Source organism: Crotalus tigris, unplaced genomic scaffold (genome assembly GCF_016545835.1).
Source record: "Crotalus tigris isolate CLP2741 ecotype Arizona unplaced genomic scaffold, ASM1654583v1 scf7180000024437.13266115, whole genome shotgun sequence".
Classification (NCBI taxonomy): Eukaryota; Metazoa; Chordata; class Lepidosauria; order Squamata; family Viperidae; genus Crotalus; species Crotalus tigris.
Genome location: NW_024100606.1, coordinates 10545503 through 10571413, shown reverse-complemented (window position 1 = coordinate 10571413; position 25911 = coordinate 10545503). Strand labels below are relative to the sequence as shown.

The following is a 25911-nucleotide window of genomic DNA, read 5'->3' as shown; positions in this document are numbered from 1 at the left end:
CCAAAACATAACTTATTCTAAAGATCAATGTTTCCTAAATGTTTTCCTTTCCACATTTAACAGTTATGGAGAACTTCTAAAGAGCTTTTGTTTGTATGAATTACTGATATTTATTTTACTAAAATTTTTTTGATATATTTGATGCATCTTCTCACAATTGTCAGATAGCATTTTAGTATTATATTATTTTTCAATACGGGTAGCAAATAATTCTAATTTCATGGATCCAAGGGTTCTATGATCACACCTTAAGAAATCTTGCTTTCTTTTAAAAAATACAAAACAAAGAAAAAGAAGAAACTAAAAAGCATCCGACATGAATGATAAAAACATGCGTACAAAAAATAAATATGGATACGTTATTCCCACTAACATTAAACACAGAAAGTCCATTCCTGGCTGAATGCTGACAAATATATCAAAAGTACCTGATGCATTCTCCTTCCCTTACACAACAAATCTACAAATAATTATAAACTTTCCCGTCTATATTTGATACAAGTGCTATGTTACATTAAAACATGTCTCTGATATGGAAATCTATTTATCTAGTAATCCAACTGACCCAACCTCTGTTTACTATAACAGTCAACAGATAACCCCAAAGGTAGAACTAATCTTCAAAGCCTTCTGTTAACCGTTTGTTATTGTATTTGACACCCAGAAAACCCACAAATGACTTCCAGCCTCTTATAAACTTTCTAATCCATTGTCTCTAATCAAAGCAATTAATTTTGCCATCTTTGCCAGTACAATCAATTTTAAAGTCTACTCTTCAACAATTGGTGTCCCCTTTTCCTTCCAATGCTTAGCACAAACGATTCTCCCAGCAATCACCATATAGAGACATAACATCCCAAAGTGATTTTCTATTGATTTGTCCATAGTGCCTGGAAGAAAGGCTTCAGGTTTTATTAATATTTTAAATATTTTCTGCATTATCATTATGTTTATCTAGTATGATTTAGCTACTCACAAGACCATCACATATGATAAGAAACACTGCTTTTTATAATACGCCTATTTTCAAGCCTTTAAAAGAGGATTAGAGACTTTTAAAATTTGTTTTAGTGAGTTATTATAAAGTCTGGTTATTTCATTCTAATTTATTTGACAGTCTTGGGTTAATACCTACTTTAAATAATTATGGAGGTGTATATTTTAGAGCTCATCCCAGAGTATTGTTTTAAATATATTGTTATGGTGATTTTTTTTAATGTTAATATTTGCTTGTTTTGTTTCTGTTAGTACTGAACTCATTTTATTGATGATAATGATTTTTATTTAATAATGTTCTTTGTAAAGGCATTATTATTTATCAGAAATAGGAATGACTACTTAAGGGTGTTTAAGTCTAAACAGAAAGGATGGGCTTTTGTAGTTAAGGATATCTTATAATCAGTGGTGGGATTCAAATATGTGAACAGCCAATTCCCTGTGTGGATGCCACTTCCATTCTGGGCCTGGGCAACAAAAAATTAGCTACTGGTTCTGCCGAACTGGTGCAAACTGACTGAATCCCACCACTGCATATAATGGCTTGGGAGGATAGAATAGATAAATAGATTAATTATGTAAAGTAAGCAGGATTAATCACACTCTTGAGCCTTGTTTGGATAAAAATCTTGGTTTAAAAAAGCAGCATAAAGCCTACTTTTTGGCTTATTCTACAGTTTTGATATTAGAGAAGGCTCTGGAAGTAGCTAAACAAATAAACAAACATTCAGAGGCCTGATGGAGCCTGAGAGCTTTTAACTGTCCATTCATATTGCACAGGATTGCAGCTATGTAATTGATACTTTGCTTTAAAGTATATTATATTCTAATAGTTGAATTTTTTTTCAGAAGATGGGAATAAAATTTTGATCTGCATTGACTGAAGAACAAATGCTTAGGCATGCTAAATTTAGATTATATGCTACTAGCTGTTTATCTGGTGAAAAAATACAATTATATTTTATATTTTAGAAACTTGAGATAATATCTATGAATTATATTTTGAAATAATTTAATTTTTGTAGGTTAAAAGCTATGTTTACCATTCCCAACTTAATTTAAACACTTACATCTTTCTGCAAGATGTTAACATAACTGCAGATTTTAGACAAATGCAGCTATAATTAGGTATTGTGCAGTAATCTAGTTCGTGGGGAAAAAAATAAATGCAAAAATGATATAAACCATCAAAAAATAGGAGGGGGTAAAATATAAAAGTAATAGATTCTTTTCAGTGAAGTTTGTTCACCTTTCCTCCTCAGAATGGGTACTGGGCAGATCATTTCTGTGAAGAGGAATTAGGTTACATCTGTAAAAAAGAGCCTTCAGAAATTCTTCCTGGAAAAGATGAAGTTGCTGATCCAAAATGCAAGAAAGTAAGTCTAAAGAATTGTCTAGTTCTTCATCTTTTACAATAATGATTCATCCTCTTATGATGTTTTGGAGGTTATCAACTAGAAAGCTAGTTTTGCCTTGAAATGAACATTCCCTCCACTCCTAACGTAGTGTCGACTCTTAGGAACCACTTAGATAGAAAGATTTTCTCTGCAATATTATAAGAAAACAAATTATTCATATTTACCATATGACAAAAAAACCCCACCTACCTGAGGTAATGGCTAAACAGAAGGAACACATTTTGATATATTTTTTTCTGAATAGAAATGTATTTGGATTGAATTTGAAACTAAAAAATGTTGATTTGTACTGGTCATAGAAATTGGACATCTGAATTGCAGCAATGTTCTTACAAAATTAAACAAATCTGATGCTAATAACATAGAAATTGAATGCAAAGAATTGATATCTATCAACATTTATTGATTTCACCGCACTTTTTAGATTCTGGGTTCAAAAGATATTGTAGAATAATGAGACTATCCACTCTGTACCATATAATATATGAACTTAAAATAATCAAGATAACTTGGTGAATCTGAGAATCTTTGGATTGGGGCATGATAAAAATGTAAGAAATAAATCAATAAATTCAGGCTAATATAGTTCTATATGTGTATGTATGCTATGTCAACAGGGCTGGAAAAGGTATGGTTTCTATTGTTACTTAATTGGAAAGACACCAGGAACATTTTCAGAAGCAAAGACATCTTGTGAAACAAACCAAGGATTTCTGAGCTCTGTGGAGAATAGGTAAAATATGGTGAAAGGGACAAAGCAAAATATTATATTATCCATCTATACTAGCAAAGAAAACATTAAATAGACTTCCTATGTCTATCTACTTTTAAAATTAATTTAAAAGACAAACTGTGTTGTGAGACCTAGTGACACACATGAAAAAAATATTTTATCGAGGCATAGATATTATTTATTTATTTAGAAAAATTTATATAGCCACTTACTTGCAAAAGTATTATTTTATTCTGATGTTTGTTAATTATTCAATTTTTTAAATTATGCCTAATTTTGCACTCTAATTTTACATGAGTTTATTTGACATAGTATCTAAAGCTTGTTTTACTTGAGTTTTATATGGGTTTAGTAATTTACTAATTGCTGTTGTGATTAAGGAATATCTCAAAATAAATATTTCCCAGGATACATTTTAATATTTAACTCACCTGTGCAGTGTTTCCAATTTCCAAAAGATGCTTCAGAGTGTGTAAGAATAAAAATGTAACACCTGCTCCAACTCTTTTATGGTGTTCCAGATAGGAATGCTATATTATTACACTATGAAGAATTTTTTCGAGTGGTGCACTCCAACTTGAGATGCATATGCTTGATACTTTTTTGTGCAAGAAAAAAATATTAGGATGGCTATTATATCTCAAAAATAAATAAATTAGCAACTAAAATTTAATATACAGAATATAGAAAGTATAATATATATTTATACAAAATATAATATATATTTATGTTTTATAATGCACATAATACACTAGTAAAATAGTACACAGATATAATTTACAAATAAACATAGTTATATTGAGGTACATGCTTAATTTTTCTACTAATAAGGAAGTGTGATCAAAAAAATATGGAGACCACTGCTGTACAATAGTATTTCCCAACCTTAAGATACGTGGTCTTCATCTCCCAGAATTCCTCAGACAGTTAGGGAATTCTGGGAATTGAAATCCACAATCTTAAAACTGCCAAAATTGGAAAAGACTGCTGTAGAGAATATTATGATGCAACTGCAGTCTAGTTCAGATATCTAGGTCAAGAGAGCTACCACAGTGATTTTTTTATTTATAGGAGAGATTGGGCAGACCCTACCATTGGCCATACTGGGATGATTGCCTCAGTAAGATGAAGGCCTGCCCTTATCCTAAATCTTCAGGAGAATACTGCCCTGTAGTCTTTGCTGTAAGAAAGATTCACCTCTGTCCTCCTATCCTTAACATATATTATGGGAGCAGACTTCTTATCTCTGATCAGGAATCTGTAACTCTAGTGTTGTACTTTCAGATCTAAGAGGATGATGATGATAGTGATAATTTTATCCCACCTTTTAAATCTAGAGATATGTACTGAATACTCCTGCCTCCTATTTTCTCCACAACAATCCGTTTAGATGGTTTGACTAGTAAAAGTATAAACTGGACCTAAGAGTAACCATTTTCAGAATCTGAAAACAGGGAAAATAAGAGACCATTCTAATTTGAATTATTTTTACCACAGATTTGAGCAGGCCTTCCTGACTAGCCAAATTGGATACCGTCCTGAAAAATATTTCTGGATCGGCCTTTCAGATATAGAGAATCCAGGAACTTTCAACTGGACCAATGAAGACCCCATTCAGTTCATTCACTGGAATGCAAAAATGCCTGGTATGGAGTATGTCAGAGCAAATAAATTCTGGCAGAAAAGTTTTTATCCTATTTTGCTTGTATATGGAGATACACTAAATTTAATTGGCTTTTGTCATCCATTCTGCCAGGCCCGAATCCCGGCTGCGTTGCCATGAGAACAGGAGATGCTGCTGGACTGTGGGATGTTGTGAACTGCGAGGAGAGGGCCCCCTTCCTTTGCAAGCAATTGGCCGAAGGGGTGACACTTCCTCCAATCCCTAGAGCAACCTCCCCTCCCCCATGTCCTGAAGGATGGACTGCAAGTCCAACAAGGAATGTCTGCTTCAAGGTGGGTCAATGTTGGAGTCATCCAGTTTGTTTGGACAACGAGATTCAACCCTTTGAGACAGGCCAGGTCAAGAGGGAGACACTGCAGCAGGAGCTGACATCCCAGCCTCCCCTCCTGTCCCTTCCCGAGGGAATTTGGTCCCTTCAGCCATGATATTTCTCTGAATAGGAAATGTAGTGATTGGAAGAACAAGAAAGGCAACATGGAAACTGGTCACGTTCCTTTGCAGCCAGCATATCTTTGGCCCTCTCTCTCAGATCCCCATTTATTGTCTTGAGACATTTTTGGGTACTTTGTCCCAAGAAATCCTGGTCTAAGCAATACAATCAAAATGATGGCTATTTTATAGAATTAGCCTGACTATTTTATTGAATTAGTTTAGAAGTGGGCATTTTTGTTGCAATCAATGCTTTGTATATTTTGACTCTTCACAACTTCATTTGTGTGGATTTGCCATAATAGTTTTTTTCTTCCATTCAGTGGAAGAAACTGCTTGGATAAATCTCTTCGGTTATTTTGGCAAAGTTTTTTGATAAAGGTTTTTTTTGGGTTTGCCATTGCTTTCTTCCTAGGAGTGAGAAGAAGTGACAGGCCCAAAGTCCCTCAGCTGGCTTTATATCTAAGGTGAAATTAGAACACTCTCTCCCAGTTTCTAGTTTGATGCCTTAATCACTAAATCAAACTGGCTGCCTACTGTAATTGTCTTTTAGACTAGTTTAAAGGTGAGCTATAGGAATTGATATTATTACCTTAAATTTTAATTGAATTATAATAAAAGAAGATCTTGGATTCCTTTGACACAATACTGTTAAACAGTAATCATAAAATAATAGCCTGATTAAATATTGTCTGCCTTCTATTATATAGCTTTTATAATCCTAAATTGATTTAGAGCGGGGTTCCCCAAACTGGTTAATATACACCTCTGAGTGTTGATGGATTACCCAATGGTTAGATAAATGTCAGTCATAGGGAAATCAATAAATGTCTGGAGGATCAGTAGGTGATTGATAAATGTTGAAAAATCAATTTGGATCAATTAACTTATGGAATTTCTGTAGAACTTCATGCTAGTCCCTAGTCCTAATGGCGAGGTAGCTACTGGCAACAGGTTTGTTCGGGTTGGCTGAGAAGCTTTAGATTTTATCCAACCATATGTTTAGAGTGCATATTATGAATAAGTATAGTGGTTAAAGTGTTGGCCTAGAAACCAGGAGGCTGTGAGCTGTAAGTCTCTCTTAGGCATGACTGTTGGTTGGCTGACTTTGGGCCAGTCATCCTTTCTCAGCTCAAATCACAGCATTCACCTCACACTTATTTATTTAAGAAAATTTATTCTCAGTGACTTTGGGCAGCTTACAGAGACAAAAATATCTTGTAAAAATAATAAAAAGTAATACCCCCTCCCCAGTAACAACAATCAGTCAAATAAGCCACTTGATGGGCTCCATCCCAGCCTTGGTTATCCAGGTTCATTGGTAAAACTAGATATTCAGGGCCTTGTGAAAGACTGACAAAGTGAGGGCCAGTCTTATTTCTGCAGAGATGATGGAGAAGGCCCTTCTTTTTGATCCCACTAGATATATCTCCTTAGAAGAGGGGGCCTTCAGCATTCCTCTGTTGGATGGAGATGGCCAGGAGAAGTTAGTCCTTCAAATAACCTGCCCCAAGCCTTGTAGAGCTTTAAAGATGAGAATTAGCAGCTTGAATTGGATCCAGAAGCAAATTGGCAGACAATGCAGCTTCTGCAGGAGAGATGACATATGTGCACATCTAGGCCTACACAAAACCATGCAGGCTGCTGCATTTGGAAGCTTTTGGATACTTTAAAACTTGAAACTGAAGCTTCTGGATACTTTTCAAGGGCAGCCTCATATGGAGCATGTTTCAATAGTAAATAAGGGCAGGTGACTAGGGCATGACTGACAATGAACAGGGATTGTTGGTCCAGGAAAAAGCATAACTTGCTGTGCAAAGGCCCTCCTAATCATGACTGCCACTTGCTCTTCAAGCAAGAGTCATGAGTCCAGAAGAACTTCTAGATTACATACTAGGTTTGTCTGTGACAGTAACATCCTATCCAAGACCAAAGATGGCAATTCCCATGAACCAAAGAACTTCAAACTCAGCGACATTCTGTCTTGCCAGGGTTCAGTTTCAGCCTGTTGCTCCCCATCCAGCTCTTAACAGCTACCAAGCACTGTGAGAAGGATGTCACAGCATCACTTAACTCACCATGGGCCAAGACACATATCTGCATGCATCAACAGGGATAAAGGACAGACCTCTCACTTTCTATCAACACTGACAATGAGTGATCACAGAGGAAGAAACTGAACCAGGATAACACAGAGCTCCCCACTCCCAACTCATAAAGCCTCTTCAGAAGGATATCAGGATTAATGTCCTGAAAATCACCAAGAGATCAAGAGAAGCAAGAATGGACTCACTTGCCCCATACTACTCCTGCCAGAGATCATCAAAAAGTGTGACTAATGCTGTTTCCATCCCATATCCAGGCCTGAACCCTGACTGGAAAGGATCTAGATCAGGGGTATCAAACTCGCAACATCACGTGACTTGTCGCGATGTATCACAACTTTTTTTCCATTGCCGGCAATGGGGTGGGTGTGGTTTCGGCATGACGCATCTGGCCCATGGGCTGGCAGTTTGACACTCTTGGTCTAGATAATCCATTTCATTCAGAAAGCTATTCTCAACAACCTCAACAACCTTCTCCAGAAAAGGAAGGTAGGATGAAAGCTATCCAATAGGGTGGAGTCTAGTGATAGTTTCTTAGGAGGTGGTGGTGCCCCAGTGCTCTGCGAAGTACTGCGGCACAACTCCTTTCTGTAGGGAAGCATTTAATCACCTTCAAAACCCATCTGCATGTCACTTCCTGGGAAAGTTTAAAAGCCAGGAAGGGCACAGATCTAAAACGCAGGTACTTTTCCTGTATAGGATTCTTCCACTTCCTCAGGAGCAATGAGTTCAAATCATTCCCAGATAGCTGGGCAAGAGCCTGCCCAGGTGTATGCACTGGACCAGCATCCACACCAGCATTTAACTGAGAATGAATCTGAGCAATTTTGCCTTCATCCCTCTTACTTTCTGTGTATACTATGGGGGACAAAAAGATCTACTTTGTTAGGAGAGGTTGCATGGATGCAATCTGATCTAGAGCTCAGTCACCTTTCTATTCAAAATGGTGATTAAGTGCTCGGCAGGACTATGCGGCATTTCTACAGTTATAACTATTAGTTCTTTCTGAAACCCATCCAGGTCCATTAGTCACAGGGGGTGGACTGACCTAGTAGGTCCTGCCTCCCTGTAGGGAGAGAAACTCATCACCATCCAACTATAATCTGTGATCTGACCAAGAAAGGGTGATCAAGGTAGGTTACATAGGCAGTGCTCCAACAAAAATACCAAATCAGGTGTGTGATCACTATTCCAAGTCGGTCCCTGGATGACCTGGGATAGACCCATGGAAAGCATGGTTTCCATGATATTACAAGCTACCTCCAACTCTATCACCAGGGATGGGAGAGTAAAGTCTCTCAGAACTATAGGCCAGAGGAACTCCACTACCAGCCTTGTGGTGAGGTCCAGAAGTCTGAGTAGGGGAGTTTCCACATAACAGGGAGACTGTTAAAGCATCAGCAATCCACCTGATCCCTTGATTCCAACCTAAGAAAAAGAATCTCACAACCAGGCACTTGTGAAGCATACTTCCGGAAGCTGCTAGAGATTCTCTGATGACAATAGCCACACCGTCTCCCCAGCCCTGAAGTCTAGGCTGGTGCCATATTTGATAACCCACAGGGCAAATTTCTGAGAGAGCAACACTTCCTTATGGGCCCAGCCAGATCTTGGTGATACAACCAAATCAGCCTTCTCTGCAAGAATCAAATCAGCAATAAGGCAAGACTTATTACAGGCTAACCAGGCACTAAAAGCAATAGCCTAAAACCTGGGCCATTACAAATCTGCTGACCAGATGAGGTGAGTGCAAGGGAAACAAATGTGTGACTGAGGTTGCATTCAATGTGAGTGCCCCTTCCTTGCTTCCCAGGTCTTGCAATACCTGATACCATTTGCACACACTGCCCTACCCTGCCTTCCCCGCCAATCATTCCATCCCCCATCTTCAGCACTCTTTTATTGATCTAAAGGGGGAACCTCCTCCAGTGGGAAACAGACAAGGTGAGGTGAACCCAACAGCACTTGCTGTCAGCGCCTTCAAGCCACCCCCTTTTCCTCACTGCAGCAGAGAACTCATATCCAGCACTCCCTTATCCTCCAGTACACCTACTCTTTGTTGTGGGGAAAATAATCATCAATATCATCTTCATCAATCATCATTATTATGTAAGAGGAGTGGAAATATATGTAGACTTTATCTCAGAAAAGTTAATAAATGTTCTTGTACATATGATTCGCATAGCTCTAGTTATAGCAGCAGCAAAAAACCTCACCCTTTAACTTCTCCCATTTTCTCTTTAACATCGAGGTTTTCTATTTGTTCGAAAAATGTGAAAAGTGAAAATATCAAATATGAAAGTTGGAGGGTTATTTGAAAAGATAAATAATGAGAGCCATAAAGGTATAGGTAGGTGCAGAGAACTACAGGTAGTCCTCAACTTATAACAATTTATTTAGTTACAAAAATACTGAAAAAAGTGATTTATGACTGTTTTTTCCTCCTCCAACTGTTGCAGCAATCCTGTGATCACATGATCAAAATTCAGATGTTTGGCAACTGACTCATATTTACAGTATGACAATTGCAGTGTCCTGGGGTCATATGATTACAGTTTGCAACCTTCTTACAAGCTAGATTTACTTAATAATTATGTTACTAACTACACAACTGCAGTGATTTACTTAACAACTCTGGGGAGAAAAGTCGTAATATGAGGCAAAACTCACTTAACAAATGTCTCATTTAGCAACGAAATTTTGAACTCAATTGTGGTCATAAGTTGAGGACTAGCTGTATAATGTTAATGCTCCTTTGTAATGAAATACTGTATGTTTCCATGCATTTAGGCCTATACAGAGGATAAAACTGAAAAGAAATCTTGGTATGAGGCATATGACTTTTGTAAATTAATTGGAGGAGACCTGGCTTCTTTTCATAATAAAGCAGAGGAACGCTTACTAAACCAACTGTGAGTATAATAAACTGCTTATTTCTTATATGTCAAGGCAGAAACACTGCTAGCAAAGGGTTTATTGGAGCACTGAGCATCATGGAATATATAACTAGTGTAGACTTTATAATCTCACATATATTCATTCTGAAGCATTTTGCATGTAGTTAAGATTACTTTCGGAGTACTCTACTTAGAGCTCCAACTCAATGAGTAAGAAAAAGATCATGATTTCCTGATCATCGTTATCATCATCATTGTTAAAAAAAATAGAAAAGAAACTCCAGTGGGTACAACAGAAACAAGAAAGAATGGTCAGAAATGTAGATTCAGTCATCATCATCAATCATCTCAATAAAGTAACAAGCCTTTTAGCATTATCCTATACATGACTACTTAAATAAAGTCCAGTATAGTCATCAGAACTTATTCCCACTGAAATAGATATCTATTATATTACAGCTGAAAGAGCATAGGTCATATTACGAGCCTAGATATTTCTTGTGGTTGTTCATTTCCTGACATGCTTATGTTCTATGTGAAAAAGAAAACACAGAAAGAAAATTGCAATGTGCATTTCAACAAGACACATGCATAAATATATATTTTAACATATTTGCTGATTATTACATTTTAGATTACAAACAGAAGCCTGGGTTGGGTTACAAATTTCGGACTCTAGCACAGGATACACTTGGACTGATGGGTCTCCTGTAAGTAAATGATTAACATGCGTGCCTTATAATCTTGTGGAAAATGAAAGGACTCTTACAAATTCCAGAGGGTTTTAGCAGAGAGATTTATTGCACAGGTTCAGAAGCAATAGCAACAAGCAATTCTGAACCCTGAGGGCGGGTTCAGACTTCAGTTTTATACTTTCCTTTTCTCAGGAACAAAGGAATACACATTGAAATACACATGATAATACATTAGGTTCATTTCTCACGGGTATACAATGGAGAGTTTGCTATATATTACTGGAATAGTGCTACTAACACAGCACTATTCCAGTAATTATGCAGACACATCATTATTCTAGTGATTGTTCATTATTCCACATTAATAATACAATTGTTAATTGAAATTGTTGGTATACTTAATATTTATGGAGTACAGCAGGGGTGCTCAATCCCCCAGGCCATGGTCTTCTGCCAGCTGCAGCCTGTTGGGAACCAGGCTGCACAAGCAGTGGATAAGTGGGTAAGAGTAGAAACTCCATTTGTGCTGAACCATGCCGTTTCCCCCCTTCGTCTCTGTCCCCGGAAAAATGGGGGACTGGTGGAGCTGGAAAAATGGGGGACTGGTGGAGTACAGGTATTAATAATATTTCTTGTAGTGATTTTCACAGACATATAACGATATTCTAGTGTTAAACCAAGTGTAAAACAAATGTTAAAATGTTAATATAATATGTTGTTGATATTTGACCCAATTCAAATTATTCTGACAGTTTCTCTGAGTTACCTCAGACTGCTATTGAAAAAAGTTTGATTGCATTGTTCATACAGAAACTGACAAGCTACCTGAAATCTTTCATTCCACGTACTATTAATTCTTCCTTTACCCATTTTTTGCTGGAGGGACAGGACCTCCAGTTAATTAAGAACAGTTGAGCAGTCCTTTCCCTAAGCACCATGTTTGGGTAATTGCTAATGCCTATAACTGAAGGTCAAATATGGCATGTATTCTTTTTTTTATTATTATTAAAAAAATTTAAATTTTACAAAACAATTCCCTTCCCCAAACCCCCCCAACCCTCCCATACCCTCCCCCGACCTTCCCAGAGCTGAATACAGGCTTAGTTCAAATTTTTTCAAAAAATCTTAGAACACATATAAACTATAAGCAAATCTAAATACATTAATTAAACAAGTTATAAAATAGTTAACAGTAATATATAAAAAGAAAATACAAGAAGGAAGGAAAAAAGAAACAGAAAAAAATAAGAATCAAATAAGAAAGAAAAACAAGAAAAATAAAAAAAGAATTAAAAAAGGAAAAATCTATAAAATATCTTAAGTTTTAAATGTAAATTATTGAAAAACTAAATAATATTTTTTATATCCAACTTATATTGTATAAAATCTATCCATTTTTTCCATACCAAAAAATACTTCTCTTGCGATTGATCTTTCAAGAAAGAAATATGGCATGTATTCTTAATGGTCATATTGATAGAGGTAGGAGAAGATGGGATAGAATACACAGATTCATGGCTATGTTTGTGACTACCTCTGTTACTGTTATTGCCCACCATTTGAGCCATTTGATACTGTCTGATAAAGTGGTGCCAAATGAAGAAGATGGTTTTGCATAGCATCTGAAGAGCAGCAAAAACAGAGAACAGTATCATCATGATGTCTGAGCTCCTGGAGAAAAGGCTGAAAACTTCCAAAGTAATTGAGGAGCAAAAGAGATTCAGAAAGAATGAAGAGGTAGATTAAACTCATTATTGTGGTATCCCAGAAAGAGGAACAATACACGGATGATGGATCCACATTGGGGAAGAAGAAGTGAAATGAGCAAGCAACATTTCTAAGTACTGAATTACCCTCATCCCATTCTTTTGTCATCCTAGCAAAAAACCTGTTATCAGTATGCAGGATAAAAGAGAGGTGACAGAGTTGACAAGATCCAGTGTAAGGGTGTGTGAGAGAGATGAATGCATTCTTGCATGATGGACCAGTGCCCTATGCTTTGAGGAAGTGTATTCTACCCTTTCAGAAGAATAGTTTGATCCAAAAATATTAGACAATTATTGACTTATCTCCAACTTTTCTTATTTAGTTCTTTACTATAATATAAGGAACTTTGGAAGAAATGAATTACATGGAACAATTTCTGGGCAGCTTAAGGTGTGAAAGTGGAACTGAGACATATTAGATATACGTATGGATATTTTGGTGAGGCCATAAGGGGAACTGCAATCTTGTTGATATTACTTGACTTCTCAGTGGCCTTTAATTACCATCAACTACTGAATCATCTTGGAGGATTGGGAATGAGGAATATTCTATTGCCATGATCCTTCTTTCTAAAGGAGTTATTCCAGTTGATCTCTCTCTCTCTCTTTCTCTCTCTCTCTCTTTCTCTCTCTCTCTCTCTCTCTCTCTCCCTCCCTCTCTCTCTCCCTCTCTCCCTCTCTCCCTCCCTCCCTCCCTCCCTCCCTCCCCCTCTCTCTCTCTCCCTCTCCCTTTCCCCCCTCTCTCTTTGTGGTATATGTGTGTGAAATCTTTGGGTCTGATTATGTTCTGTCAGAGAATGAACATTCTAATTTATTTATTTATTAAATTTATATACCACCCACTTTAATGATAAAACTACTCTGAGTGACTTATAAAATGGTAACAAGATAAGCATAAAAACAGTTAAAATTGAGAAGACTTAAGATTTTAGGGATCTTAATACCAGCACAATGTAGCAGTTTGGAGTCAGGGAAATTTCATCTCTAATGATTGATGGAATCATGCTCCCTTTTGCACGTTGTCCTTCTTGGCTCATGGCTATTGCTTGAGGTACATGAGGCAATTATAACATGGAGGAACTTTTGCCCAACTCCATCTAGTGTGTCATTTAAAACCGTTCTTAGAATGGGAGACATAATTTACAGTCACATACATCTTGATCTCTCATTTGGATTACTGAAATGTGCTTTACATGGGGCTGCCTTTAAAGACCACACAGAAGCTAAAATTGATCCAGAGTAATGAGTGTGTCATGATTCATCTATACAACATGAGAGCTGCACTGTTACTAGTCCGCAATCCAAGTTAATGAATATTCACCTTTAAAACCTGCATGACTGAAACCCTACATATCTTTGGGACTCCCTTCTTCCAGGACTTTATGTCTGTTCATAGGATTTGTTGCAACAGATTTCATTTGAGTCCCTTCCTACTGAGGTTTTCAGTAATCTCAGAGATAAGCCTTTTTTGGTTACTTCCCCCCTGCTTTGGAATAGCTTTCCCCTTGAGATTCATTTGGTCTGAGCACTTCTGATTTTAGAAAGATGATTACAATCTAGTTTTTCAGAATATATCAGGATAAGGAATGTTATCAAGTATTCTGTCTCAGAAAGTAGTGTTGACTTGAATTTGTTTACAGATAGTCCTCAACTTACAACCATAACTGAGCCCAGAATTAGGTTTGTAAGTCATTGTGACTATTGAGCAAGTTACCTTATGGCTATAACCTATGTTATAATCTTTTTTTGAAACAGTTGTAAAGTGAATGTGACCATGGTTGTTAAGCAAACAGCATGGTCCTTAATGTCTTTTGGGGGGGTGTCTGTTGTCACTTCCAGCAGTCACTAAATAACTAATTGTTAAGCAAGGATTATCTATATTGTTTCTGGCATAGATTGTGATTGATCTGTTACTTTTTTGTGTACTTTTCAATTTTATTTTATGGAAATAAGCTTGTTATAATTGCAATGATCTGTAAGTGGAGATAGACAGACAAGATAAGAACAAGATGAGGAAGTTTGAAAGGGCTTGAAAATGGAATGGAATGGAATGGAATGGAATGGAATAGAATAGAATAGAATAGAATAGAATAGAATAGAATAGAATAGAATAGAATAATAACTTTACTGTCACTTCAAATATACACTAATTGACATACATTAAAATGAAATTTTGTTGCATACATCCCTCAAAGGTTCACCACCTCTGATACACACTACATAAATATGACAAAAATAAATAAATAAATACAGAATTATGCATATACAAACACATATTATATGACACAGAAAAATGACAGTTTAGTTCAGGTTATGTATACATGTGCATGGCGAGAAAAATGAATCTTGCAAGTTCACCAGATGGATGGCATAGGGAACAAAGCTATTACAGAATCGGGTAGTCCTACTAGTCCTGTTAAGTCTCTGCTTAAACTCTGTCACTATGAATTTCAGAATAAGAAAGATACAAACTAAAGTCAGCATTGTAACAAAGCATGGTTAATTTAAATCTAAAGTTAACCATTTAAACCCCCAGAAATCATTTTAAGAAGTTTGCATATGTTGCTACACTTAGGTACATAGATAAAAAAGGTAGCTAATAATTCATAATTAATTTAATTTAATTTGATTATTAATGTTATTAATAATTCATAATTAAATTATTTATAATATATGTATTATAAATATAGACAAATAGTGGATAGGTGGAAGATAGATCGTAATGTGGGTTTGCTTAGAGAAGATGAGAATTTGTTAAAACAAATAAAAGATCAAAGACGAACTCACATTAAGAGAATTTATGGGGTGTTAGTAGAATTGGATTCAGAAGCAGAATTAGTCAAAGAATGTATGATTAAATGGGCACAAAATTTTGGTGAACCAGTTCTACTAGATACCTGGGAAACTATTTGGGTGAGGAATGTCAAATTCACACAAGCCCAAAACTTAAGGGAGAATTTTTACAAAATGTTTTATAGATGGCACCTTGATCCACAAAAATGTCTCGTATGTATTCTGACTTACAGCCTAAATGTTGGAGATGCGGATGTTTGGATGCTACTTACTATCATATCTGGTGGTCGTGTAAAAATATAAAAGCTTTTTGGATTAAGATATGGTGGAATATTCAAAGAATTTTTAGAAGGAGGGTAAAATTTACCCCACATTTGTTCTTGTTAGGTATTGTTACTGATTGTGATACCAAAGAGACTACATTGATGTTAAATTTAATTACAGCCGCAAGGTTGTTAGTAGGGCAATGTTGGAAGAAGGAATCTTTGCCTACTTTGCAAGAGTGGTGTTTTAAAGTTTCTTATTTGGCGGAAATGGCAAAGATTTTGGCTTTCTTGAAGGATCAATCGCAACGGAAGTATTTTGTGGTATGGAAAAAATGGATAGATTTTATACAATATAAGTTGGATATAAAAAAATATTATTTAGTTTTTCAATAGCTTATATTTAAAATTTAATATTTTATAGACTTTATTTTTTTTATTTTCTTATATCTTTTTTCTTTTTTCCTTTTCTTTATTCTTTTTCTTTTTAAGCATTTTTTTCCCTAATATTTATGTTTTTTATACATACATTATTGTTAATTATCTTATAATTTGTTTAAGTAATGTATTTAGATTTATTTATGGTTATATCTTTTTTAAGATTTTTTGAAGAAATTTCAATTAAGCCTATATTCAGCTCTGGGAAGGTCGGGGGAGGGAATGGGAGGGTCGGGTAGGTTTGGGCAAGGGTTGTTTTGTTTTTGTAAAATTTTAAAAAATTTTCAATAAAAAAAATATTTGTATTATAAAATGATTTCTAGATCAAAAGTTTTAAGTCATTTGTGTCCAGTACCTGAAAAGATAACACCATTCATTTTGCCGCACTTCTGCTGACACATCTCATCTGATCTCTCATCTTACTTTACCTCACCTCACCTCACCTCTCATACCTTTCCTTTCCTTAACTTTCCTTTACTTTGCTCATCTTATCTTATATCTTCTATTCTCTCCCCTCCTCTCCTTTCCTCCCTTTCCCCTTCCCTCCCCCCCTTCCCCTCTCCATCCCCTTCCACCTCTCCCCTCCCCTCCCTTCCTCTTTACTCCCCTCCCCTCCTCTTCTTCCATCCCCTTCCCTTCTCTCCCCTCCCCTCCCCTTCTCTCTCCTCCCCTCCCCTCCCCTCCTCACCTCTCCTCTCCTCTCATTATCACATCACATCATCTCATCTCATCATCTCATCACATATCTTTTTATAAGATTTTGCAGCTGCCTCACTCTGGAATGAGTCTGGGCAGTTTATACTAGAAACAGATTTTTTTTTAAAAAAAAATGCCATGCATAGGAAATATATATTTCTTATAATTCATAGAATCAGAGAATCCTAGGATTGGAAGGGACTTTGGAGCTCTTCCAGTCCAATCTCTGGCCAAAATAGGAGTCCTCATACCATCACAGAGCATCCACAACTCTGAAAGAGAAGCTATTCCACTGCTTACTAGTTCTCATTGTCAGAAAATCCATTCGTATTTCCAGGTTGGGTCTCCATTTGATGAGCTCCACCCATTGCTTCTTGTCCTACCTTTAAACACTTGTCCCACTCTACCTTTAAAGCACAACCAACGATGCTTTGTAAGAATCTGTCCCAGAATTTCTGGACAACATAAGAATACAGCCATATGGATATCTTGTAAAGGTTATAACCATTGCTAGTTCCTGTTTTAAAGTTATGCCATGTTTTGTGTTAAAATGTTGTATATAAAAATGATGTATCAGTGAATCAGGCTAATATGAAAAATACATGCCAGCTCCACTCCTTCAATTTCAGTACTCAGAACCACATTGGTAAAGTTTTGCTAACAGCCGATCAAACATGCAGACCCAAATTATTAAAAGGTACATATTTTCTTTCCCAAGTGTTAAAATTGATGTCTTTTAGACAGTAAATATCTAAATATATTTTAATTTTTACTATAGGTAAACTATGAACCAGTTATTATTTTGTTTTCCAATGAAAACAGAAAATGCAGAGCACTATGGACATTTACTGGATACTGGACAGCAGCACCTTGTCATTACTTACATGATTGGGTTTGTCAAATTACAAGAGGTAATATGCTATCCATTCTTAAGTAGTTTATTCAGAATAACTGAATAACAGAGTTGGAAGAAATCTTGGAGGACTTCTAGTCCAACTCTCTGCTCAAACAGGAGGCCTTATATCATTTCAGACAAATGGCTTCCAGTCTTTTCTTTAAAATCTCCAGTGATGGAGCACCTACAGCTTCTGGAGGCAAGCCAATCCACTGGTTGATTGTTCTCACTGTCAGGAAATTTGTTCTAGGTTGGTTCTCTCCTTGGTTAGTTTATATTCATTGCTTCTTGTCCTACCTTCAGGTGCTTTGGAGAATAGATTGACCCCCTCTTCTTTGTGGCAACCCCTCAAATATTTCAGCAATGCTATCATGTCATACTAGTCTTTTTTTTCACTAGAGTAGACAAAGCCAATTCCTGCAACTGTTCTTCATATGTTTTCACCTCTAACCCTTTGTTGCTCTTCTCTGAACTTTTTCTAGAGTTTCAACCTTTTTTATATTGTGGTGATCAAAACTTGATTCAATATTCCAAGTGTGGTCTTTCCAAGGCACATGAGCTCTGCCTTTCTTCTGATGGAGGATTTTGCAGAATTATAGAATAATAGAGTTGGAAGGGAACTCGGAGTTTTCTAGTCCAACCTCCTGCTTAAGCAGGAGATCCAGATAAATGGCTGTTCATTCTCTTCTTTAAAATCTCCAGTGATAGGAACAACCATAACAGCTGGAGACAAAGCATTCCACTGATCAATTGTTCTCACCGAGGAAATTATTGCTGACTCATACTTAAATGATTCTCCATTAGGACTTCTAGATCTGTTGCACAGTTATTGTTGTTGAGCCAGGTATATATTCTATACCTGTCCATTTGGTCTTTCTTGCCTAAATGTAAAACAGTACTTTTTTCACCACTGAGTTTCATTTTGTTAGACAGAACCCATTGTTCAAGTCTGTTGAGATCCTTCTGGATTTTGAGCCTGTCTTCTGGAATAGGTTAAAACACACTCTGCTAGAGAGAAATTCCCTGAGGATGGGCTCCAACACAAGTCGGAAAGCTCAGAAGAGTAAACCTCTGGTCCTGGTGACTAATCCAGATTGGATCTTATCTTCTGGAATGTTGGTTATTCCCTCCAGCTTGGTATCATCTACAAATTTGATGAATTCCCTTTTTTCCCCCTCATCTAAATCATTTATGAAAATGTTAAAGAATACTGGGCCTAAGACAAAACCTTGGGGTTAGATTACGAATCCCTCTGGTTGTGATGCTGTCTATCCCACATTTTTCTATCTTACTAAGACATAGGCTGTGGTCTATTTTTGTCAAAGGCTTCACCGAAGCCCAGCTATACTATGTCCACAGCATTTCATTAATTGAGTCACTTAGTCAAAAAATGCAATAAAGATTTGTTTGGCTTGATCTATTTTTTATTAAACATTTTATTAGATACAAAAGAAAAGAAAAAAGAATTAAAAAAAACATTGAATGTGGTGTATCCTCTTTGACATATATCTTTGTCTAATCATTGCATACTTTACATATAAGAGTAAATGTTATACATATAGTTAAACATTTCTAGTAATCTTCCTCTATTTATATCCCTTCTATTGACTTCCTTCTTATTTCTCTCCACTTGTAAAATTTATTCTAAATTAGGTAATATTCTGTTTCCTCCTGATTTTTTAATTCTTTAGTCATCTTATCCAATTCTGCGCAATACAAAATTTTTCTTATTAACGCGTTTCTGCTAGGCACTTCAGTTGCTTTCCAGTTTTGGGCAAACAAGATTCTTGCCGCCATTATCACATGTATAATTAAATATATATTTTTTTCTAATATTTCTAATAAAAACGTCTCTAATTTATATTGAATTTTTTGACCCGTTATTTCTATTATCCATTTCCAAACCTTAAGCCAGTAAACCTGTACTTCTTTACAAGCCCACCAAACGTGAAAGAATGTACCCTTTTCCTTTTTACACTTCCAACACATTGGTGAGTAACCACTGTACATTTCTGCAAGTTTGGGCCGTTGGCAGATGCCATCTATAAAGCATCTTGTAAAGATTTTCTTTGTAGGATGTCGCCAATGTAATTTTATTGTTACGCTCCCAAATTTGCTGCCATTGGTCTAAATTTATTGCGTGTCCCAAATCTATTGCCCAGGTAACCATTGCTTCTTTGACTTGTTCCTCATATAATTTATATTCTAACATGTATTTATATATATTTTTGATTTGTTTTCTCTCTGAACCTAGTAATATTTTGTCAAGCCCCATATCTTGTCTATTAATTCCCCACTCTTTCTTATCTTTCATATATTTTGCTTGCATCTGAAGATAGGACCACCATTCCAAAACTATTCCCTGTTGTCTCAACTCTTGTCTTTGCTTTAGATGGCCTTCCTCTGACAGGATATCTTTATATGTAATAACCTTATCTTGCCTGTATAAGTTGGAGTATGTAACTATTTCTAATGGTGAGAGCCAACCTGGAACTCCTGTATAGTGTTGGCGTTTAACTATGTTCCAACTTTTTATGAGTTCTTGCCGAACTTTGTGCCTCAAGAAATATTGATAGTTCCTACTTTTCCTTATCCATAAGTGAGCATGCCAGTCCTGCTGGAGGTCATGCCTCTCTAAATATAAACATCTTTTGTTTTCCAGAATAATCCAATCCCTAATCCACATCAGGGCCGCTGCTCAATAGTATAGCTCCCAATCCGGAAAGCCTAATCCCCCTCTCTCTTTAGCATCCTGTAGAGATTTTTGTTTTATTCTCGCCTTCTTTTTTTGCCACACAAAATCTAAAGTTAATTGATTCAACTCTTTAAAAAAATTATCTAATTGGATTGGAATATTTTGAAACAAGAATTTCATTTTGGGTAAATATTCATTTTCACTGCTGAGATTCTTCTAAGAAGCGAGAGATGTAGGTTTCTTCAGCGATCTAAGTCAACCTTTATGTGCTTTACTAATTTTCTATAATTGTCCTCTTTGATTGATGAACACCGTGTGGAGATAACAATTCCCAGATATTTTATTTTAGGAACTATTTGTATACCTAATTTTTCCCCAAGATTTTCTTTTTGCATATTAGCCATATTTTTTGCTATGATCTTTGTTTTGGGCATGATCTATTTTTGACCAATCCACGTTGGCTTCCAAAAATTGCTTTCCTTGTTTCTAAAAGTTTGCAGATCTGATGCTTGATTAACTTTTCCAACATCTTCCCAGGTATTGATTTCAGGTTGATAGGCCTGCAATTTCCTAGAACCATTGTTTTTCCTTTTTTGAAGATGAGAATTACATCACCTCTTGTCCAGTTCTCTGGTAGTTCCTGATGCTCCAGAAGCTTTGAAAGATATTGTTCAGTGGGTCTGAGATAATATTCTTAATTTGTCTTTTGTCATTGTTCATTCTGTAAGTTGTATCTGACTCTTCGTAACTCCATGGACTACAGCACGCCAGGCCCTTCTGTCTTCCACTGTCTTCTGGAGTTGCCCAAATTAATGAGACACTGTCTCATCCTCTTATTATTTTCCTTTTGCCTTCAATCTTTTCCACTCTTTGAGACTCTTTTTCAGGGAGTTCTCTCTTCTCATTTGGTGGCCAAAGTATTTGAGCTTCAGCTTCAATTTCTGACCTTTCAAAGGATAATCAGGGTTGATTTCCTTTAGGATTGAATGATTTGATCTCCTTACAGTCAAAGGGACTCTTGAGAGCCTTCTCCAGCACCACAATTCAAAAGGATCAATTTTTCAGTGCTCAGCCTTCTGTATGGTCCAACTCTCAAGCCATATTTTACTAACTGGGAAAACCATCATATTGACTTTATGGACTTTTGTTAGTAAGGTAATGTCTCTGCTTTTTAATTTGCTGTCTAGGTTTGCTATATTTTTCCTCCAAAGGAGCAAGTGTCTTTTAATTTCATCACTATAATCACTGTGTGCAGTGCTCTTGGAGCCCAAGAAAATTAAATCTGTCACTGCTTCCATTTCTTCTCTTCTATTTGCCAGGAAGTAATAATGGGACTGGATGCTGTGATCTTAGATTTTTTTAAATGTTGTGTTTCAATCCAAATTTTGCATTCTCCTCTTTCACCTCCATCAAGAGCCTCTTCAGTTCCTCTTCACTTTCTGCCATTAGAATGGTATTGCCTGCATACCTTAAGTTATTAATATTTTTCTTGGCAATCTTAATTCTGGTTTGTGATTCATCCAGCCTGACATTTTGCATGAGATAGTTGCATATAAGGGTGATAATATCCATGTCATATCCCTTTTCCTATTTTAAACTAGTTAATTATTCCTTATCTGATTCTCACTATTGCTTCTTGACCCATATTCAGATTTCTCAAGAGACAAAGTGGTCTGGTACTTTCATCTCTTTAAGAACTTGCCACAGTTTGTTGTGATCTACACAATTAAAGGCTTTAGCGTAGACAATGAAGCAGACATTAATGTTTTTCTAGAATTCCCTTGCTTTCTCCATAATCCAGCAAGTGTTGGCAATTTTATCTCTAGTTCATCTGTCTCTTCAAAATCCAGATTGTACTGCTGATAGTTCTCAGTTTACATATTGCTGAAACCTAGCTTGTAGGATTTTGAACATGACCTTGCTAGCATGTGAAATGAGTGCAATTGTATGATATTTATATAGGTCTTCATGGCTCTTTCAAAAGTGGAGGTCATCTGAATCTTATGGAAAACTGGGATCCAGATTTCTATGCTTGTATTTGCTTGTATGTATTGTAGACATACATTAATATAGTACAACATTTCACTTTTTGAGAATTGCCTTTTGCATTATGGAACAATGTAATATAATCTGGTTTTGTTTGAATCTCTTGTAATTAAAATACTTGGTTTTGCAGGTTCACCCTTAAATCCAGAACCAAGCAACAAATTTGGTATGTTGGGCAATTTAATGTCAAAATATTATAATATATGTATTTGAAACTATGGCTGTGCATTTTATTTAGTTTGATTTGAATCAGACTGCTTTGAGCAAAATCTGGCTGTATGACATAGAGAAGTATCGCTAAAATGTGATGTGTGATGGTTGAATTTGTAAGCAAACTAATTTCTCAGAGCACTGTAAAAAGCCAGACGCTGGCTCTGGATGGTTTAAAACTTCAGACATTGTGATTCCCTTTAAATGAAAGGAAGATGCCATTGACTGACCTTCTCCTCACAGGCAATAATTGAATAGGGGCCTCCCAAACATACGTAGAAATATGGCTACAACCAAAGAGGAGTTACTACAATTACAAAGAGGAGTTACTAAAAACTAGGGCATTTTTTATATCTATAAAAAAATCATTGGAAATTTTTAGAAAATTTTCCCAAATATACAAAGCTTTGATAAAGTGATTGCATTTGATACTGATTTGATTGAATCAAGTGATACGAGCAGTTGCATAACGCAACAACCCACTTCTCTCCCTAACTAGTTTTGAAAGTGAGTTTAAAATGGCCTCCTTTTTGCTTTACATTGCTTTGTCTTGCAGCCTCAACCTAGCATATCTGGGTTGACTTCTGTATATTCTGGAACATTTGCATAAAAGTCTCTTCCAGCTATTGGAAGCACTCAGCTGAAGTCAGTTTGCCAGCTATAATATGGATGTGTCTTTGGGGTATGCAGGTTCATATGCAGAAGATCTTGGATGGAAGAGTACAGCATCTGTTTGTTTTGTGGTTTTGTGTAATGGATGCAAAAGGACTGCTCAGATAGGTGTCATTTCTTCTACTTCTTCTTTTGTAGATTATATTTATAAAAGAGTTGAAGATGGCTGGATTGAATTTGAAAACAATGAGTATTATTTCAGTAATACATCAATGCCTGCAGAAAAAGCCCGGAAGTTCTGCAAACAACATGGTGGTGATCTTACTACTATTGAGAGTAAACAAGAAAAAGTGTTTTTGTGGAAATATGTAAGAAATATATGCAATAATTACCTATGAAAAATAAGTGATTTCAGAAAATATATGTTTGTGTGGGTGTATATATGTGTGTATGTATAATACATGTTTGTGTGCATGTGAGTGTGTATGATATGATATAATAGCCAGAAATTTTCAGAAACTGAAGAATTTCTTTTAAAATTTTGGATAAAATATGCATTATAATGACCATTAAATTAACATCTCTGGAAGTTTAGTGCAGTCAGTTTAGTTGGAAACCAATTAGTTAAAGAACATAATAAGTTAGAGTAGACGCTACCTTTTTACTCAAATGAATTTTCAAGTACTACATTGTTAAAAAGCAAAGCATATTTCAAAATGATGTCATTTATCTTGTGTTTAGCTGTCTCTATTTAACATGATTTGCAAAGAATATTTTTGTCAAATTTCTTTCCTACGTTGGATTATTGGTTCTGATGCTCAGCAGAATACCTGAATTAGATTCATTGGTACACTATCTTATTACTTTATATTAAAATAGTAAATAACTATTTTTCTTTTCTTTTCTTTTACATTTTAGGCTGTGCGCTATGGAATTTATTCTGATTCTTATATTGGTTTAATTTTGAGTCTTGACAAAAAGTTCGGGTAAGTGACCAAAATATATAAATGATGATGGTGATATCCATTTAGTCATGTCCGACTCTTGGCAATTGTATGGGCTGGGTCTCTCAATCTTTCAATCTTGCACTACTTTCAGTTGTTCTATGCTCTGGCTGGTATCAGCATTGATGGTGTCCAGCCACTGTGTTCTTTGGCAGCCTGGTTTTCTTTTATCATTAACTCTTCCAAACCCAATTGCTTTTTCTAGTGAATTTTCCTGCATGACATGGCCAAAATAAGTAAGACAAAGTTTTGTGACTCCAGTACCTGTTTGTTAGTCACCTTTGCTGTCCAAGGAATATGGACAGTGCTTTTTTTCTAAAAAAAAAAAAAAAAAAGTGCCGGAACTCACACACGTCATACAACCCGCATTGTCTACCCTACAAGGTTCCATCCAAAAAAGGTGCTGGAACTCCGTTCTATGAGAAAAAAAGCCCTGAATATGGATAGTTGTGCCTTCTCCAGCATAAGGGCTCAGAGTCAATTTTCTTCCTATCTTGCCTTTTAAGGTCCAACTTTCACAAACATAGGTAGCTACAAAGAACATAATAGAGTGGACTAACTTACATTTGATTGCTAGGCTGATGTTCTTGCTTTTTCATATTTGATTCATGTTCATCATTGTTGTGTGACCCAGTACAATCCCAACATTTTATTTCTGGGCTGCATTTATTGCTTTGAGTGATCTGTGATCCTAGGAAAGTGATTTTTTTTCATGCATTCTATCTCTTCACCATCAATTTGTATTTTGATATTTCCATTCCTTGCAGTGGTCATATGCTCTGTCTTTTTGATGTTTAGAAAGAGACCAAAATTCTCACTTCCTTCTTTAATTTTCTTTTTTTTTTTATTAAAAAGTTTTATAAATTTTACAGAAAATAAAAGACAATACAGAAACAAAAAAACAACATATACAAATAAAAAACAAACATTACCCAACAAAAAACCCCCTTCCCCCACCCCTACCCAAACCCCCCCTCCCCCCCCAGGGCCTCCCAGAGCAGAATATAGGCTTAATTAAAAAAAATTAAAAAAAATTTATATTTAAAAAAAAAGAATATAAAATGAAAAATATATGTATATATAATTAAAAATTATAAGAAAACTATATAATATTTTTTTATATCAAGTTTAAATTGTATGAATTTTATCCATTTATCCCAAACAGCAAGAAATTTCTCTTGCGTTTGTCCCTTTAAGAAAGCCGAAATCTTTGCCATTTCCGCCAAATGAGACACTTTAAGAAACCACTCCTGCAATGTAGGCAAAGATTCCTTCTTCCAATATTGTCCTACTAACAGCCTCGCAGCTGTAATCAAATTTAACATCAATATAACCTCCTTTGTATCACAATCAATAACTATACCTAACAAAAATAATTGTGGAGTAAATTTTACCCTCCTTTTAAAAATTCTCTGAATATTCCACCATATCTTAATCCAAAATGCTTTTATCTCTCTACACGACCACCAAATATGATAATAAGTAGCATCCATACAACCACATCTCCAACATTTAGGTTGTAAGTCGGGGTACATA

General features: G+C 35.8%; 1 protein-coding gene across 1 annotated transcript in view; it reads left to right on the top strand.

Moving 5' to 3' along the window:
* LOC120302731 (macrophage mannose receptor 1-like) overlaps positions 1-25911 on the top strand; it is a 64759-nt gene that overhangs the window by 15223 nt on the left and 23625 nt on the right. Inside the window, exons 9-18 of the mRNA XM_039331588.1 lie at positions 2259-2372; positions 3032-3147; positions 4645-4793; positions 4904-5103; positions 10156-10277; positions 10897-10972; positions 17692-17824; positions 22680-22715; positions 23570-23739; positions 24290-24357. Of these exons, the coding sequence (XP_039187522.1) occupies positions 2259-2372; positions 3032-3147; positions 4645-4793; positions 4904-5103; positions 10156-10277; positions 10897-10972; positions 17692-17824; positions 22680-22715; positions 23570-23739; positions 24290-24357 (1184 nt within the window). The remainder of the gene's footprint in view (positions 1-2258; positions 2373-3031; positions 3148-4644; positions 4794-4903; positions 5104-10155; positions 10278-10896; positions 10973-17691; positions 17825-22679; positions 22716-23569; positions 23740-24289; positions 24358-25911) is intronic.